The 18911-nt window shown below is 56.4% G+C and overlaps 1 protein-coding gene across 6 annotated transcripts in view; it reads right to left on the bottom strand.

Annotated features, from left to right (window-relative positions):
• ADGRL1 (adhesion G protein-coupled receptor L1) overlaps window positions 1-18911 on the bottom strand; it is a 35861-nt gene that overhangs the window by 3786 nt on the left and 13164 nt on the right. For 2 of the 6 annotated variants that reach the window (XM_025192745.1, XM_025192747.1), the window contains exons 4-19: window positions 16966-16983; window positions 9054-9854; window positions 8266-8589; window positions 7550-7653; window positions 6896-7081; window positions 5925-5963; window positions 5539-5722; window positions 4568-4690; window positions 4108-4313; window positions 3839-4009; window positions 3297-3506; window positions 2630-2850; window positions 1929-1995; window positions 1301-1392; window positions 534-702; window positions 262-390 (exon numbers count right to left, since the gene is read on the bottom strand). In XM_025192745.1, coding sequence (XP_025048530.1) covers window positions 262-390; window positions 534-702; window positions 1301-1392; window positions 1929-1995; window positions 2630-2850; window positions 3297-3506; window positions 3839-4009; window positions 4108-4313; window positions 4568-4690; window positions 5539-5722; window positions 5925-5963; window positions 6896-7081; window positions 7550-7653; window positions 8266-8589; window positions 9054-9854; window positions 16966-16983 — 3044 coding nt within the window. The remainder of the gene's footprint in view (window positions 1-261; window positions 391-533; window positions 703-1300; window positions 1393-1928; window positions 1996-2629; window positions 2851-3296; window positions 3507-3838; window positions 4010-4107; window positions 4314-4567; window positions 4691-5538; window positions 5723-5924; window positions 5964-6895; window positions 7082-7549; window positions 7654-8265; window positions 8590-9053; window positions 9855-16965; window positions 16984-18911) is intronic. The other 4 variants (XM_006036471.3, XM_025192748.1, XM_025192746.1 and 1 more) reach the window with 3 other exon arrangements.

The following is an 18911-nucleotide window of genomic DNA, read 5'->3' as shown; positions in this document are numbered from 1 at the left end:
GGGGGGAGGGGCAGGGGCAGGGGTCAGCACCCCTAGCCCCTGCCCCTGGCCCAGCATACAGCCTACCCCTCCCTGTTTCTGTGCAGGCTGTTCCAAGCTCAGTTCCTGTCACCCCAATGGGGGCACTGGGCAGACCCTGGCCAGCCCCTCCCCAGCACAGGAAGCCCCATCTACTTCAATGGGTCATGCCAGGGTCCAGTGTCACTGACGGGGCTGCTCCTGCCCTGCCATTCTCCCCTACTCATGCTTGGCCAGGCGCACCTGGGTGCCAGTGTAGTAGCGGTTGTTGCTCCGAATGGCTGAGGTCTTGAGGGAGCTGAGGGTGGCACCAGGGGGGCTGCGCAGGCAACAGGACGCGTGGCGCAGGCACTTGCTGAACTCCCGGTGCACCTGTGGGGGTGGCAGCAAGGGAGGATGGGAGGTCAGTATCCAGCCTGGCTCCCCCAGCACTCAGTCCTGACCTGCAGCCACCTGCCCACAACTCTCAGCTGTCACTGCCCCTCACTCCCGACCTGCAGTCCCCCAACTCTCACCTTCTTCTGCAGGGCACAGTGGAACACAAAGATGAACATGCCCTGGAAGGCATTGAAGGTGGTGAAGAGATAGGCCATGACGATAGACTCCTTGTTGATGAAGAGGAGGCCGAAGGCCCATGTAAGCCCCAGCAGGAAGAGCAGCGCGATGGCTCCCAGTGCCCATGACCTGTGGGCAGATGCATGCCATTTGCCAGGGTTCTCTCTGCTGTGCCCCACAGGGAGGCACCCACCTGTGGGGTTGCGCGTGGGGCTAAGTATAACAGGGCCCCCCTCACCGACTATCAATGTGCAACCAATTCTGGGGGGTGGGGGTATGGGACTGGGCATAACAGGGACCCTCAGCCCAGCACAGGGATGCAGCCATGTCTGGAGGGTGGGGGGCAGGTGGTGACTGAGCCAGGCACCTCTCCTCCAGCACCAAGATGCAGCCACCGCTAGGATACACTGGGGCTGCCTGATGCTGAGATACAGCCTCCTCTGGGGCAAAGCATGGGGCTGTATACATAGGGGCACCCCTGCCACATGCTGAGATGCAACTGTTTCTGGGGTGGAGACTGGGACTGCTTTTACAAGGACCCTTTGGTGGGTGCCAAGATGCAGCCAGCTCTGGGGTGGAGCAGGGGGCTGTGCGTACAGGGACCTGGGCTGGGGGCTGCGCTACTGGGTCAAGCCAGGTCCTACCCCCCACCTCCCCCCCAAGCAGGTCACTGCAGCAGCAGGGGGTCCTTCTCTACCCCTACAACACACAGTCTCCCCCTCCTCACTTGATATTGTCCAGGCGGCTGGAGTCAGGTTTGAGCACAGACGTGTTGCGGATCATCTTGTGCAATGTCACCATGAGGAACACGAGGTTCACCTTGCGGGGAGAAGGAAGTGAGGGTGAGAACTTGCCCTTGACAGTGCCCTTGTCCCTGTCCCCCCCGCAAGATTTTTAGCCCCTGAGACCAACCTCCATCACTGGTGGGGCCCCCTTCCCAGTGCCTGGGGCATAGACCCCTCCAAGAGAGCCTGGGGGCATGTCGACATGTATTAATACGCTTTAGTTAATACACATTACATTTAGTACTTCCGTTGTGAGGTACTAAGAAAATGTGCATTAGCTTGTCTTAATGCACATTAACTAAATACCATGGGGTTTTTTAGTGATACTTTAATGCCCATTAAAACAGGCTACTATTGCACATTAAAGCGCATGTGTAGACACGACCTGGGAGAACTAGCCCCCTCCCCATCACTCCCTTGCACTTTGCCAGGCTAAGGAGAGAGCTTTCAAGGGGCCTGGCAGCCCACATGCCTGGGTTCTATCCCTGCTCTGAGAGAGAAGTGGGATCTGGGGGCCAGAGCAGAGGGCTGGCAGCCTGGACGCCTGGGTTCCCTATGATGGGCACTCACCACGATGACGAAGGAAACAGGCCCGATGAAGCTCCAGATGAAGTAGTTATCCACACGGAGCCAGCAGCTGGGGGCATTCAGGGAGAAAGGAGGGGGTGAGTCACTGCCCCCCGCACCAGGTAGAGTAGAGCAGGGCAGGGCAGGGCAGGGCAGGGCAGATTGGGTACGAGTCCTCATCCACTGCAGCTGTTGGCAAAGCCCTGGTGTCCCCAGCCTAAGTGGCCTCCAGGGCCATGCCCTATGACCCCCACTGCCCCCCTGCACTGCTCCATTGCTGCTCCACCCAGTCACCCACCCCCATCCCATCAGTATCCCACACTCACATTCTTTCACTGCCCCTTGCCCACCATGCTCTTCCCTTGCTCATGCCCTCAGTGCCCTGCCCTGTCCCCTGCTCACACCTTATCAGGGTCCCGTCCCCTCCCTGTGCCACACCCCACCACCTTTTCCTGTGCCTGCTGCAGGCCTTCCTCAGGCCTTGTTGGTACACCCTGAGCCACACCCCTTCCCCACAGCCATAGGCAACTCATGGAGGGGGCACGTGCTCCCCCTGAGATTGGCCACCGCCACCAGCTTCTGCAGGCAGTTGCCACTCCCCACCCCACCGCCAATGCTTATGCCCACAGATTGTGCCCCCCTAGTCTCGGGAGGCACCAGTCATTCATGCTCACAACACCTCCCCATGCCCTGCCCCTGCTCACGCCTTGTCAGTGCCATAGCTGCGGTAGTCAATGGCGGCGGCGGTGCCCACAACGAGTGCAGGAAAGCAGTAACCACCCAGGTAGTAGTATTTGCGACGTGAGGCCTCACTCTCAAACACCTCGACCAGCAGCAGGTAGAGGTGGACACCCTCCAGGCACAGCCATGAGAAGGCTGCCAGGAAGAAGTAGTGCAGCAGCCCTGCCAGGATTGGGCAGGCCACCTGTGGGCACCAGGAAGGTGTCAGCCAGGAGGTGGCCACCTCTGGGGGGGCAGGGCAGTCAAGTATAACAGGGACCCTTGGCCTAGCACCAAGATGCAACCACCTCTGGGGTCAGGCATGTCTGGGGCTGGCTATATGGGGTGCTCTCACCCAGGGCTGAGATGCAGCCACCTCTGGGGCAGGGCGAGTTGGACGGCCGGGTATAACAGGGACTGCCCACCCAGCACTGGGTGCAGCCACCTCTGGGGTGGGGTGTGAGAGGCTGGTCATACAGGGACCCTCCCCCAGGGTTGAGCTGCAGCTGCCTTGGGTGGAGTATGTGGGGGCTTGCTGTACAGGGACCCTTCATGGAAACTCCCACCCAAGTCCTTGCCATGTGGTGCCCCACTCATGCTGCCCCGGTGCCCAGGAGGGGAGGGTACCCCCACTGCAGGCATGGTGCCCACCTCGTACTGTGTCTTGTCAATGCCAACAAGGAAGAGGAGCTCAGCGAGAAAGAGGCTGATGCAGAGGTTCTTGTGGATGGTGGTGCGGTCAGTCTGCAGCCCCCGCAGGAAGCAGAAGGTGGAGATGCAGATGGCCAGGCAGACCAAGGCGATGACAGCGCCCACCCATGTGATCACCGACAGTAGCAGCTCCTTCATGCGGCCCTGGTACTGCCAGGGAGGGAGGGATGGGGCAGGGGGTTGCCAGGCTGGCACTGCACCCCACAACCCCAACCAAGGCCCTGTTCCCTAGCAGCCCCGACCAGGGCTCTGCCCCTTTATCATCTGGTGGGGGGGAGGGGGAGGGGGCACAAGGGGGTGTGGTAGGATCTGGAGGCAGTGGAGAGAGGTCAGAATACAGGACAGTTATATAGGGCAGTAAGGGAACAAGGGACATGAGGCCATGGGGGAGGGGCAGGTGATATAAGGCCAGGGGTGTTATAGGGTCATGGAAGGGTACATGGTCATGAGGGGGAAGGAGTGCAGGGCAGGGGGTTCCTTACAATCTGGCGGTGGGCCATGAGCACAGCAAAGTTGGTGAGGTGGCTGCAGGCGCAGGTGGTATGGGTGCGGTTGGTGCCCAGCAGCCGGCAGCCCTGCGTGGACCAGGCGCCCATCATGGAGCGCTCCGAGTAGTTCCAGAACGAGCAGTTGGCATTGAAGTGGTTCTTGGCCTGCAGGACAGGATGGGGGTGGGTTAGCGAGGTGGGGGGGGAATTATTAGCATGTCCTGTGGCCAGGGTCTCAGAGCCCCAGGGACGGGCAGATGTACCTCGAGGTGGGCAAGGGTAAAGATGACAGGGTCCATGAGGAAGACACGGCTGGACTCTTTGTTGATGGAGGCGGCAATGACCTGGGAGTTGACGACAAGGGCGGGGCTGAGGGCACCCGCATCCCCGCTCAGCTTCACTGTGGCATTCTCCGTAGACAGAAACAGCCCCAGGTTGTTGTACAGAATGAACACCACCTTCACCACACCTGCGGGGGCAGGGCTGTTAGCTCCTCCCCTGGCCCCACCCCTTTCCTGCAGCCCCACCCACTGGACCCTCCTGCTTCCACCACGCCTGGGGTGGGGGAGGAGGAGGGCTGTAAGTCCCATGCCCCAGCTCCACCCTGAGGCCCCCAGCTTCCCCATGTGTGCAGGGGGGCAGGACCATGAGCTCTGACTCGCCATCCCTCCCCCCAGGGCTTCCAGCCCCACCCCCAGGACCCTGAGCCCCAGCCCCACTGACCGTTGCGGCTGTTCTGCTTGATGGTGTTGGCTGAGAGCTGGATGGAGTTCTCGCCCCCCAGCTCCTGCGGGAAAACCAGCTCCTGCACCTGCCCCTCCGTGTTCAGCACCGTCACCTCCAGCACTTGGGGGGAGGGGGAGAGGGAAGAAGGGCATGAACAGCGACGCACACAGCACACATCCCCCGTGCACATGCATATTACGTGTGTGTTGCTATGCCTCAGTCTGGCACATGCCCATGCTACACACATGCATAGTGCCTCCAACTGCCAGAAGTGTGTTCTAAGGACATGCTCATTGCATACTGCATTGATACCCTCCCAGAACCAGGGGCATCCACCCTATGGACACAAGAGGCAGTGGTGGGGGGAGCCGAGCCAGGTGAATGCCCCAGAGCAGGGAAGGGAAAAGACAGGGACAGCCCCCAGCCCAGCCCCCTACCAAGCTGTGGGGGGCCACTTCAGCCCTGGCATGAGGGGCCTCTGTCACCTTGGGGAGCTCAGACTCTAGGGGCATGGGCACTTGGGGAAGCCCTGCCTTTCCTGGCCTCCATCCCTGGGAATGCAGGTGTCCAGGTGGCAGGGAGCAGTCTCACCTACCTGCTACCCTCCTCCCTCATGCCCTGTGCAGGTGTGGACCCTGGGTCTAGTAAGGCTCCAGGCTGCCTGTGCCCTCCAGCCTGCTCCCACGTAAGAGTGTTGACCCAGGTGTCTGGGGAGGCTGCTGGCTCTCTGTCCTCCTTGCTCCACATGAAAGCAGACGCAGGCATCCAGGGGAGCCCAACCTGTCCCATCCCCACCCATGGGCAGGGACCCTGGTGTCTAGGAAGGCCCCAGGCTGCCTTCCACTGCCCCATGAGACCAGACCCAGGTATCTGGGGAGTTCCAGGATGTCCCATTGCCCATCCCTGCTCCCATGGGCAGGGACCCCAGCATTCAGGGGAGCTCCAGGCCATCTCCCAATGAGGCTCACCAACGTTCTGGCGGGAGGTGACAAAGCGGGCGGGCTCCTTGACATTGTCGGCCAGCAGGAAGGCACCCTCCTCCAAGATATCCAGCAGCATGGTAGCTGTGTGCACCTGTTCTGTCCCGTTCATGTCCTTCCACGACTCCAGCGCCTCAGGCCGCAGAAGGTTGTCCACCGTCTCCACCACCGCCTGAGGGGGGCACGGACTGGGGTCAGCCATGGTGGTCCCAGGGGATACCACAGCCTCTCCTGACCCTGGGCAGATGGAGCCAGAGCAGCCCTCAACCAGTGTGATGGGCTGGGTATGCTCCCCATCCCCCCACAAGGCCCTCTATACCCCCTTGTGTCACCCACTTTGGTCTTGTGGCACCCTTCTACCTTCCCCCCCTCACCTTGATGTAGTCTTTGCAGGTTCGCTCTCTCTTATGCATCTGCAGGACAGAGGAGAGGAAGGTCATGGCCTGATCCTGGGGGCCCCAATCCCAGGGGGACAGCCCTAGGTGGGATGTGGAGACCACTCCTGCCATCCCAGATCACGGCCTGCTGCCCTCAGCGGGCAGTAGCCCATACCAAGCTGGTGACCCTAGGTACTAGCCAGTCACCACTAGGTCAGCACTGAACCAGGGAGGAACTAGCAATAACTAGCTGGTACCTGACATATAACTATTAGGTAACCAGCAAACCAACTAGCAATAATTACTAGATAGCAGCTGTTCACTGACCTATAAGTAGTCGGTAAGCAGCCAATCGGATACTAGCCAACAAGCCAGTAAATCACTAACTAGCCAGTGTACAAGATAGCATGAGATACTAGTACTGGTAGGCAGCTTAGCTGCAGGGTAACAAGTTAACAACCAGTAGGTAACACATCAATAACTAATCAGTTACTAGTAGGTAACTAGTTAATAGGCATCTGTGTTATAACTATTTGATCAGCACTGGCTAACTACCTGATAATTTGTAGATAAGTAGTGGTTAACTAGATGGTAGCAAATAAGCAAACATGTAACTGATAACCATTAGATAAGTAGTGGATAGCTAGCTGAGCTGGGGATAGAACCCAGGTGTCCAGGCTCCCCTCCCTCCATTCTAACTCCCCCAGACCCTTTTCCTCTCCTAGAGCTAGGATAGAATCCAGGTGTCTGGGCCCCCCCGGCAGACCCCATTCCCTTTGCAGAGCTGGGATAAAATCCAGGTGTCTAGGCTCCCAGGCCCCACAGCTCTAAACCCTTAGGCCCCATTCCCCTCCCAGAGTGGGGACAGAACCCAGGCATCGGGGCTCCCAACCCCTCCAGGCCCCACTCCCCTCCTGGACCAGGGATAGAACCCAGGGTTGAGGCTGCCAAACCCCCTGCACCAGCACCTTGTTGTAGTTCTTGCCAGCCGACTCGCGCTCGATGGGCCGCAGTGCCTGGAGCTGTGCATCCAGGATGTCGAGCAGCTGCTCCATGAGTCGCACTGATGAGCTGACGTCGCCAGCGTAGATGGGCCCACGCGTGTGGCGGGCCAGTTCACCTGCGATGTTCGCCGCATTCTCCCCGCTCTTGATCTGGGGGCACCACGGGCAGACACACACACACAGACAGGTGCAGACACACACATGCATGCACACAGATAGACAAACCCACATGAGCACATGCACACACACAGGCACGCACACAAAGAAAGATACAGAAACACATGCACACAGAGACAGACACAGGCACGCACAAACACACCAGCAGCTCAGTACTGGGTGCAGGGACCAGCCATGATCCCCCAGGGACCTCCCCCCAGGCCCAGCAGGGCACCAACCATGACCCCCTGCCCCTCCTCAGGCTTCAGCACGGACCCCACTTCCCCTGGGACAAGCTGTCCCCCATCCCCAGCAGGACAAAGACAATAACCCCCAACACACTCGCCCCAGACTCCATCAAGGACCAGCAACACCCCTGGAGGGGACAAATGGTACCTCGCTGACCGCCCCATTGGGACTGTGCTCCACCCCCCACCCCCAGGGCAGGGGCAGGGGCAATACCTTCTGGGCTACCTGGTTGACCCAGGGGCTGGTGCAGTTGCTGAGGTCAGGACCACGCGGGTTCCAGATCCCCAATGAGGGCAGGCACTGGAAGGAGGCGATGCCTGCGGGGGGGGGGGAGTAGGGCAGGATGAGACCCTTGCACCAGCCTGGACACCCCCTTCCCTCCATCTGGGGACCCCTGGTGGAGAACACAAGCCCTCACTACTGCCTTGCAGGGAGCTGTCAGCCATGAGGGGTCAAGAGAGGGCCTGGAGAGAACCCAGGTGTCCTGGCTCCCTGCTCCTCCAGCTCTAATTATTGGATCCCAGATGCCAATTATTTCCAAGACCTGGGAGAGAACCCAGGTATCCAGGCTCCCAGCCCTTTCTGATCTAACCCATTAGACCACTCTCCTCTCCCAGGGGTGGGGACAGAACCCAGCCTCCCCTCCCCTGCCCAGAGCTGAGATGTAACCCTGGTGTCCTGGCTCCCAGACTCCTTCTCTCCACAGAGCCAGGTGAGGACCCTGGTATCCAGGCTTCCATCATCTACTCCTGTCCCAGAGATGGGAGAGAACCCAGGTGTCCTGGCTCCCCACCTTCAAGGGCATCCAAGGCTCCCACTGCCCTCCCTCTGAGCTGGGCCAGAATCCCAGTATCCTGGTTTCCCCCTGCCAATCCCGGTCGGCCCCCGCCCCCCTCTCCCCCATGAGGGTCCCTAGCATCCAGACCCACCTCGAGTACCCTTGGGGCAGGGCCGTTCAACCAGCATGCCCTGCTGTGTGGCAGGCCACTGGACACGGCGCACCTCGCGGGGCTCGCAGAAGAGCTCGGGGGCACTGTGCTGGCCAGGGGCAGGTGGGCGGCGTGTACTCGGGGCTGCAGCCGTGACTGTGGCAGGTGCTGGCTCTGTACCCTTCTGGTTGCTAGCACCACCAGGGTGGGTAGTGAGTGGGGCCCGGCGCGCTGTAGTGCTGGCTGCTGGTGCTGCTGTGGTTGTGGCTGGTGTGGGCCGTGCTGGTGCCACTGTCGTGCTGGGTGGTGTTGAAGTCACTGGGCCTGTGGAGAATGGCAGGATCAGGGAACACTGGCAGTTCCCCCACTCCTGGGTCTCCCTGTAACTCTCTCCAGCCTGGCCCTGGCCCCCAGATCACCACCTGAGACCCCCATAGCTCCCCCCAGCCCAGCACTGGCCCGTCTGGGTTCCTCCATCACCCCCCTGAACCCCATTACCCCCTGCCTTACCTTGGTCCCTGGACACCCCATCCTAGACACCCCCATCATTCCAATGCCCCCATTTCCTTGGTCCCCTCTCTCTACATGCCCCTGCCTTGCTGCAGGGCTCCCTCCCCAAGGTGCAGTGTCTCCTGCCTGAGTGACTAGACCCTGTTCCCCTCCCAGAGCCAAGGACAGGCCCCAGGCGTCCTGTCACCTGTAGCAGAGCCCAGAAGCCAGGTCTCCTGTTCACTGCACTACCCGTAGCTGATCCCAGAACCCCAGTGTCCGGCTCCACCCCCCCTCACCAGCACTAGGATCAGGGGGCCCAAACTGGAGGGCGTAGCGCACGACAAAGTAGTTGTTCCACACGTAGAGCTGGTTGTCGCGGGGGTTGTAGTCCACAGATGAGACGAACTGGTAGGGGTTGGGGAAGGCTAGGCCCACGGGCTCCTCACGGTTGGCATTGGTGTTGAAGGCGTAGTCCACGCGGTTGCCGGCTGCCTCACTGTCATCGTCCACATAGACGCTGCGCACCACATACAGCACGCCACATGCCATGAAGGCATTAGAGGCCGCCCGTTTGTCGTAACCCGTCTCCCAAGTGCCCTCGAAGCGCAGTGTGTAGGGGTTGAGCTGGCTCACCACCAGGCGCCCACTGTTGGCCTCGGTGGCATAGATGACCCACAGCCCGCTTTCGTCCACAGCCAGGTCGATATCAGTCTTGCCGCCCCAGCGATAGGGCGAGGTGTCATGGTAGTTGGCTGTGGCAATGACAGTTTCACCACTCTTGATGCGTGTGCGCAGGTCATACTTAACAATGTTGCGCGTCCGCTCCTTGTTGTAGAAGACAGCACCATCATACACCACAAAGCCAGTGCCATCCACACGGTTGGGCAAGCGGTAGGTGGTGGTGTGGCGGGCACCCACATAATCATCCCACGAGGCGTACTCGGTCAGCGTGTCCGTGCGGTATGGCACCCATGGCATCACGTAGATGCGGTCACCCGCTTGCAGTGGGTCCTTGCACCACGCCCCTGCCTGGTGCTCCGACTCATGCGTTGATGTGGCCTCCAGCACCTTCTGTAGCGTCCCCGGGCACACGAAGACTGTGGGAGGAGGTGGGGGGGGGGCAGGGACAAAAGGAGTGGAGAGGGGATAAAAGGAAGGGGGAGGCGGGTAAAAGGCAGAGGAAGGTGGGTAAAACAAAGGGAAGGGGGCAAAAGGAGAGGTGAAGGGGTAAGAGGCAGAGGGAGGGAGAATAAGGGGAGGGGGATTAAAAGGAAAGGAGGAGGGGTAAAAGGCAGAGGGAAGCAGGGAAAACAAGGGGAAGGGGGGCAAAAGGTGTGGGACAGGGAGAAAAGGATGGAGATAGAGAGAAGCAGCAATAGAACGAGAGACGGAAAGAAAGAGAAAGAGAGAGAGAGAGAGAGAAAAGCGGTGAGAGGCAGTGGGAGCCGCGCCGGGAGCTGCAGTCACGGCCCTCACTCAATTCTTGCCTTGGGGGCTGGGGGGATTATGGGTGGGTGGGGCCCAGAAAGCTAAAGGAGTATGAGGGGGCTGTGCTGCCCCCCCAACCCAGGAGGTGCCAGGAAGGAGCTGTGGGACCCCCAGCACTGCAGGGGATGCTCAGAGTGCAGGAGATTGACACCTGCTGGGTCAAGCCAGATCCCCATGGCTTGGGTGGGGTCAGGCTCAGCCCCAGTCTCGTTCCACCCCCAAGACCAGGGTGGTGATGGGGAGTATTGAGGGGGGCAGGGTCTGGCTGAGTTCTGCCCAGACCTGCCCTCCCAGGCTACATTCACTGGAGAAACTGAGGGGGGGGGAAGGGGGTGGGGTGCCCAGGAGGCAGGCTCAGTGGGAGAGCTGAGGCAGAACCCAGGCATCCTGGCCCCCTGGGTCTAACCAACCAGACCCCACTCACCTCCCAGAGAACCCAGGCATCTGGGCTCCCAGCAATGACTGCCCCCCCCCCCTAACTACTAGGCTCAACAGTTCACTTCAAACTTGGTTAGAACCCAGGTGTCCTGGCTTTCAGCACCCTCCCTGCTCTAACTACTGGAGCCCACTCCCCTCCATGCCATATCCCCCATGCCAGATGGAGGGCTGGATAGTGAGGGGATGGGGGGTGCACCCCTCCCCACCCCAAGTCAGGAGAGGTGCATGAGAGTGGAGGGGAGAGGAGGAAGAAGAGGAGGGGGTGGGGGCAACTTTTTCAACACTATACAACGCAGAGCCCAGCCATGATTGGCTGGTTTTTATGCCCATAAACCCCACCATGACTTGGAGGAGGCCCTGTCCCAGTCCAGACAGGGGTCCCTGTTGAGGGGGGAGCAGAGGTTAGCATGGCTCCCGGTCTGGACGAGCTGGCGGGAGGACAGAAGGGAGTAGAAAATGCCGTTCCCCACCCGCCCCCCGCCGACACGAACAGCCAGGTTTGATTCAAAGCAGCAGAGACCGAGCGCGGGGCAGCGGGGGGCAGGCCGTCCTGCCCCCCTGCCCCAGGGGGGAAGGGGGAAGAGAATTGGGGGATTGAGGTGTGGGGGGGAGCAATGGTCTCTGGACTCCGGCAGTAGCTGTGGAGAGGCTGGGGGAGAGAAAGGCATTAGTGCTGTGGGGAGAAAAAAGGGCCCACGGGGAGCAGAGAACTTGTCACCAGGGGCAGCAGAGCAAGAAGAGTGGAGCTGGGCCCAGGGCAGAGCCAGGGGGATTGCAGAGCCAACAGGGAGGGTGGGTGCAGTCCCCATCATGGCCACAGCGGGGTGGCAGCGAGCACCAATGGGACCAAGCGCAGTCCCCATGGCAGCCAGAGGGGGCAACAGAGTCATTGGGGTGGTCACCAGCTGGGGGGCAGGATTTTGGGGCACCAGTTTCCACTCCCCCCCGCCACACTTGGCATGCAGTCCCCCATGCGTGGCGAGTTCTCTGCTCAGGGCCAAGCCATTATATGCACCCATGGTGCCCAGACCAGCACAGAGCAGAATCCAGCCCCAGGAACCCAGCATCCTATTTGATCACCAGCTAGGTGCACCTCCCCCCACCCCTGCACCCTCCCAACAGCCTGCCTCTGCCCCCAGTGCTGCCAGGCACTTCACATGACTGATGATGGCTGTGTGTGAGAGGGCAGGTCTGGCGCCATGGTGGAGATGCCAGGAAGTTAGGGGGAGGGGAGCGGAGCATAGCTGCCATGAAGACACCTCCTGCTCTGGGGTGCCCACTGTCATGCTGTGACTCAGAGGTACCACCAGGGATAGAACCAGCCTCCCCCACTATCCCATTTGACCCCACTCCCCTACCATAGCTATGGAGAGAACCCAGGAGTCCTGACACTCAGCCTGCTGCCCTAGTTGCTAGACTCTACTCTTCCTCCCCAAGTGAGCACGAGAACCCAGGTGTCCTGGTGCCCAGCTGTCCCTCTCAAATCTTACTATTAATCTGTCTATTTTTCTGTACAAGGCAGGGCAGCCAGGACACCTGGATTCCACACACCTTTGCAATAGCTTTGCTGCATACCCTGAGCCAACCCCTCGATGGTCTGTCTAACCCTAGATTCCTCCCCTCCACAAATCTAGGGCCTCTGGGCCTGGTGTTCCCCACTGTAACTCAGTGTGCATCTCAAATGCATGCGCACACATGTAGGGGCCCTCCATAGCACCAAAGGTCACGGGGATGTGTCCATGAACTCCAGCCACTCTGGGTCCCCCCCTCCCACCATCCTCTGGCCTTCCCTTGCCCCTCCAGTGCCTGCCTGATTCCCAACACCTCGGCCCCCCTTGGCCCCCCCAAGTGAATGGTATGTGTTCCTGTCCATGCCTGTACACATATGTGCTCGTGGGTGCTTGAGGATCCTATATGGGTACCAATGTAGCACTGCCCATGTAGGTGTGTTTTGTGCATCCATGCGCATTTGCTGACAGATGCATGTACCCATAGCTAAGCATAAGTGTACAGATGGAGGGGTGGGGGGTACTCATATATATGGGGAAGTACGCACGTCCTTGCATGTATATATATGCCTGTACATTGCAATGCAGGCAGTTGTTCTTTGCATGTATATGTGTAAGTCTGCATGCTGCTCCCACGCACATGCATATCTATGCCAGGGTGCACACGTTTTGTGTGTATGCCTCTATCTTGTGGCATGTACAACTGTGCTGTTCACACATGCTCATGTATGTGTTCATATGTTCCTGTACCATATGAGTGCCAATGCAGCCTTGTCCATGCAAGCATAGTCTGGTGTGCATATACATCCACACTCATTTGCTGATGAGCTCACGTTGTCTATAGGCACACACATGCATGCATGTGGGGATGTTCTCATGTGTGTACAAGCATTTGTATATCCTGATGTATGTGTGTCTGCATGCTGCAATTAATGCAGGTTTTTGTGTGTGCATGTATGTGTTAACATGTGCAGGGGCTCCCATGTGTATGCATGCCTCCATCCAGATGTGTATGCTTTGTTGTGTGGCTGTATTTCCATGTTCGTGCGTGTTCACATAGCTGTGTGCATGTGGGTGCATGTGAGTGCACATGTGAATGTCTGGGATGCGTGTTATATGCAAACAGGCACAGGCCTGTATGTTTTGGTTTGCATATACCCACACGTGTGTAAGAATGCTTGCACATGAATGCATAGCATGAACACGTGTGTGTACATGCACCTTCCCACATCTAGCAGCCCAGCCCAGGGACAGGATAACAGCTCTACTACCCCTGCAAGCTAGCAGAACTCCCTTCTGGTTGGGGCAGGGCTGGCCAGGCCAGGGGTCCTTGTTCCTCTGAAGGGGGATGGATCATGGGGCTGAAGCAAAGTGGGATCTATGACTCACAGGCTGAGGGAGGAGGCCCCGTGGTCCAGGCTGGGGGTGGTGGGTGAGATGGAGAAGGTGGATGGTGCCTGGCAGGAGGAGAAACAGGGTTAACGAGGAGGGGAAGGTGGTTCCATGTGAGGTTGAAGGGGGAGGACACACCCGTGGGAGTTGGCTCAAAAATGGACAAGGAAACAATCAATTCACCGCTCCCCCACGCCCAGGGAAAGATCCAGGACCTGGCCTGGGTGAGTTTCGAACCCATGACCTCCTGGGTAGCACCTGTGGGGAAAGAAATCATTGAAATAGCACTCCCCGCCCCAAAGTCCCCAGCCCAGACACATCCACCCCAGACAGACAGAGAGAGAAAGAGAGAGAGAGAGAGAGAGAGAGATGGGAAGAATCAAGCCTGGCTATTTGGTTTGCTTTTTGGCATTCGTTTGGTTCTTAATGAAGATCAGCTCATTAACTGTCTCCGTTCATGGCCTCCAGCCCCATCAGCGGCGATTACTTACAGTCCAAGGGCCAGAATTAAAATACAAAACAAGAGCCCTGAATGCAAAGCTGGGGGTGCAGGGGGGGTGGGGGGATGTGGAATTTCTCAGCCCCCTCCTCCTCTTCCCAACAATAACGGATCAAGGGCGTGACTGCAGCTGGGCCGGGGTTTGACAGGCAGAAAACAATTCACAAGGAAATGCCGACCCCCAGGTGAGATTGGAAACAAAACCAGGAGGGAAGAACCCAAATTAATCAGAAGTCAACAGAAAAATCAACGCAAAGGCCCGTGGTGGTTAGTAACACTCAGAGCGGCTGGTTATCGGTTCAAAATAAAAGCCGGGCTTTATATATATAAAATGTATCTATATATATAAAGGGATGGGGTGGGAGGGGTTATTTATGGTTCAGTTTGCTTATTTTTAGTTCCACGGTGTCTCATTAGCACGGCACTTGGAGGGTTAAAACAGAGGCAAGGAGGAGACGGGAGGAAAGCAGAAGCATCACTGAGGAACCGAAAAGAAAGGAGAAGCAGCCATAGGCGGGGTGGGGTGGGGAAGGGGCTTTAGGAGCTCAGGAGGGCGCAGGGCAGAGCCCTGGCTTGGGAGGGTGCTTAGGCACAGGCTTAGCTTTAAGCAGGGTGTTGGGTTCTTAGGGGCCTGAAAGGCTCCTCATGTCCTGAATAACGATAAGAATAACTCAAGTCCTGCTTACTTGGATTTAAGCACGTGCTTAACTTTAAGCAGGGGGGTGTTGGGTTCTCAGGGGCCCTGCTGAAAGGCTCCTCATGGCCCCAACTGTCATCATCATAAAACAACAGCAACAGTAATAACTAATTGGGAGCTGAAGTCCTGCTGACTTGGATTTTAGCAAGTGCTTACCTTTAAGCACGTGCTTATGTTCCAAGGGGGTCCCATGGAACAGTGATATCATCATCATTATCATGGTTATTATTAAATCATTAGTGGCAATCAGTCAGCATTAATATTGCTTTTAATTATTATTAAGAATAATTAACAACAATGCTAATGATCATACTAATGATAATCATTCTTTGTGTGTGGGCTAAAATACCAACAATTTCTATCAGACAAGCATGTGCTTATAAGCCAGTAGGAGGTAATTAAAGTCTTGAGAACTGGTGGAAATAATAATAATCTTTGCCAAAATTCCATAGGTTCCACTTAGATGCAAGCATATGCTTATTTTGAGTGGAACATATTTAAAGTGCTACTGCATATTTTTATTATTATTATTACTACTACTACATGTAAAACGTGTGTAATAATAGGTTTGTACATGTGTACTACCATTGTCTTGATTTCACTTTTATGTAAGCATGAGCTTAGCTCATGCTAAGCAGTTTGTGCTTATATTCCAGTAAGACCTATTTAAAATATTGTTGCATGGTGATTGTATGATTATATTTATTACAACAACAACAACAATAATAAATGCTAAAAGCCGTTTGGTTTCAATTAGTTTTAAGCATGTGCTTTTCTTCCAGTGGAACATATTGAAAATGTTACTTCATACTGCCATCATCATCATAATCGTCACCAATATATAATACATAATAATAACCTCTCTTTGAACATTAAGTATTGTCCTCTTAATTTCAATTAGATTTAAGTATGTGCTTAGCTCTAAGTTTGTGCCTATGTTCCAAGTTAGACCTATTTAAAATGCAGTTGCATAACAACAATTCCTTGCTTGTGAACTAAAATCCTCTTTATTTCAATTAGTTTTCAGCAAGTGCTTAGCTTTAAGCATCTGCATAGGCCCCAATAAGACCTATTTAAAATGTGGTTACATATTAATTGGATGATGATGTATGCTAGCTGAATAGTAATAATAGCAATAACAACAACAACAATAATAATAGTAATAATACTAATAAATAACCCTGCTTTGAACAGGAACTGAAGCCTCTTTGGTCCCAATTGGATCAAAGTGCATACTTAGCTCTCAGCACCTGCCCATGCCCCGTCCCTCAGCCAGCTGCGTCCTGGCACCCACCTCACCCACAGGGCAGGTGCATAAATTAAGCAGGTGCTTAAGCACCTGAGCAATTGCAGCCAGTGACTTACACCCCCCTGGTGATACCCAATGCAGAGGGGCCCAACAGCTACAGAGGTTGATGCCTCTCAGAGTCCCTTCCCTTGCCCATGATTTGAGCCAATTTCCCCCATTACTGGAGTTAAAACAAACAAACAAACAAACAAACAAAAAAGGCCATTTTGGGGAGGGGGGGTCATCCTTTTTGGGGGAAAAAGCAGGAACTAAGGGGAAAATAAAAAAAAAATAAAAAAAAAAAATAATAATAATAGAGACAGAACGGAAACCAAGAGGAGAGAGAGAGCGAGGCGGTGAATGAGGTAGACTGAGGTACCCAATTGGTTGTCATGGAAACGGGGCTAGCGGAGCAGAGGACCTCGATGGAGGGATAGAAAAGACGGAGAAGTGGGCTGCCGAGATTATTTTCCCCCTGAAGGAGCTAAAAAAAGGCGCTGAGACATAAATGGTTAAAACGCACCCCCCCTTTCCCCACCTGCCAGCTTCCCCCCACTCCCCCCACACCCTCCAGCACCCTCCCCTTAGGCTTGGCCCCCTGGACCAGGACCAGGCCTGAGCATCCTTGGAGCTAAGATGGGGCAAAGAAAGAGCAGGAGGGGATGGGGGGCTGCGTTTTGCCAGGGAGGCCAATTCAGGAGGTAACAAAACCAGAGAGAGAAAATTCGGGGGGACAGGGATGAGAAAGGGGGGCAGGGGAGGAGAGAGAGGAGGGGTCCAGGAGGAGGCAAGGGGCTGGGGGAGAAGGGGAGGGACAGAGGAGAAGGGGTCACAATTAATATGGCCACAGCGATTATACAGGTGTTAGAGTAGGGTCAGTGGTAATGGTTCTGTTTACCTTTTTGTTCCACTTCTACTTTAAGCATCGGAAGAAAGAGGAAGAAAATAAAAAAAAAAAAGATAAAACAACAAAAACAACAAAAAGGGAAAAAAAAGAACAGAAGAAAAAAAATTAAGGAAAGAAAACGAGATTGAACCAACCAAAGCGAGAGAAGAGCCGGGGAGAAAACAAAGAGAGAGAGATTAGCGCGCTGCTGGGCACCCCAAGCAGCACAGCCCCGCGCCCCCTGCCCATCCCCACCCCCCATTTCACATGGGGCAGAGGCAGGAGGAGGAAGGGGGGCCCCCGCCTGGCGTGGCAGTGGAGGTAATGGGGTTGCAGGCTCCAGCCGTGCCGCCCTGGGGAAGAAAAATGTCAAAGGAGGAACGAAAAACCCGACGGGAGAGAACAAGGGGAGAGCACAGGATGGGAGAGGCACAGAGCGCAGGGGCGAGGGGGGACATGGCAAGGAGATGGAGAGAGGGAGCACAGAGAGATGGATACAGGCGGGGGAAGGAAGGAAGGGTAGATAGAGAGGGGAAGAGAGAGAGAGAGAGAGGGAGATCGGCAGATAGAGAGAGGGGAAATAGAGGGATAAGGGCTGGCTGGATCAGACAGACAGACAGATGGAGAGGATTTGTGGAGATGGGTTGATGGACAGAATGCCATAAGGGTCTGATCGTGGTATTTATGGAGGTGAATAGGTAGACATGCATGTGGATGGACAAAGGGATGTGTGAATGAATGGACAAATGGCTAAAGGGATGCCTGGGGATGGATATGGAAGAAGCGGGGGATGGATGGGAAGATGAGGTAGAGCTGTGGAGACAGACCCACATGGGGCTGGCTGGCTGGTGGGGGGGCATATACCATTGGAACAACCCCACCCTGTGCTTGGCTCTCTTTGCCTTTGTTGGTGGCAGCATCAGGGTGACATTTTTTCCCCACCCCAGAGGAACAAGCCCCCTGAACCTATGAGCACAGATACCTGGCACTACCTCTTTCCTCAAGGGCCCATAGCAGCTCTGACCCCAAGTGAAGGGGGTCACCACAGCCCCAAGGCACAATCTTGCTCAACTCTGCTCTGGAAGCCCCAGGATTTGAGGGTAATTAAAGGCCAGAGCAGGGGCACAGAACCACCAGGAACCACAGGGAAGAAGGCAAGGTCTCCTTGTGTGTTCCAGGCTATGGAGGCTTGGGTGCTGGGGACCAGTGAGGAGGGAGGAGGAAGTAGCTTTAAGGGAACTGAAGGGCTTGGGGACCACTTCTGAGCTGCTACACGCAGGCTGTTCGGGAGGGGTAGGTTTCAGTAAAGCCCAGCAGGATGGGCCCTAATGTCAGCCTGGGTGGCACCCAGCATGACAGGGTCCCGATTTTGGCGTGGGGGTCTGGCCAGTGCCTGGTGCCACAGGGTCCTGATTTTGGCCTGGGGGCCTGGGCAGTGCTTAATGCGACACCAGACAATAAGGCTAACCTATTTAACTATTTCTTTGCCTCCATTTTCCTCAACAGGGACCGGATCAGCCTGTCCGCTGGGACCCCCTCAGGCGCACCCAGGCCTAGGGTCAGTGAGCACCTAGCCAGGGAACTTCTGGAGGGACTGGACGTATTTAAATCAGCTGGTCCTGACGACCTCCACCCCAGAGTGCTGAGGGAATTAGCAGAGGTCATTGCGGGACCCCTGGCACGGCTTTATGAGCACTCGTGGTGCGCTGGTGTGGTGCCAGAGGACTAGAAAAGAGCCAATATGGTTCCCATTTTCAAAAAAGGGAGGAAGGAGGACCCAGGAAATGATAGGCCAGTTAGTCTTACCTCGATCCTGGGTAAGCTTTTTGAGAGAATTGTCTTGGCGCATGTCCGCGAGGGGCCAGCAGGGGAGATTATGCTTAGGGGTAACCAACACGGGTTCATTAGAGGCAGGTCCTGGCAGACCAACCTGGTGGCCTTCTATGACCAGGTCACAA

The sequence above is a fragment of the Alligator sinensis genome, unplaced genomic scaffold (assembly GCF_000455745.1).
Source record: "Alligator sinensis unplaced genomic scaffold, ASM45574v1 scaffold1892_1, whole genome shotgun sequence".
Taxonomy (NCBI): Eukaryota; Metazoa; Chordata; order Crocodylia; family Alligatoridae; genus Alligator; species Alligator sinensis.
The sequence above is the reverse complement of the archived record's forward strand: the minus strand, read 5'-3'. Positions and strand labels throughout refer to the sequence as shown.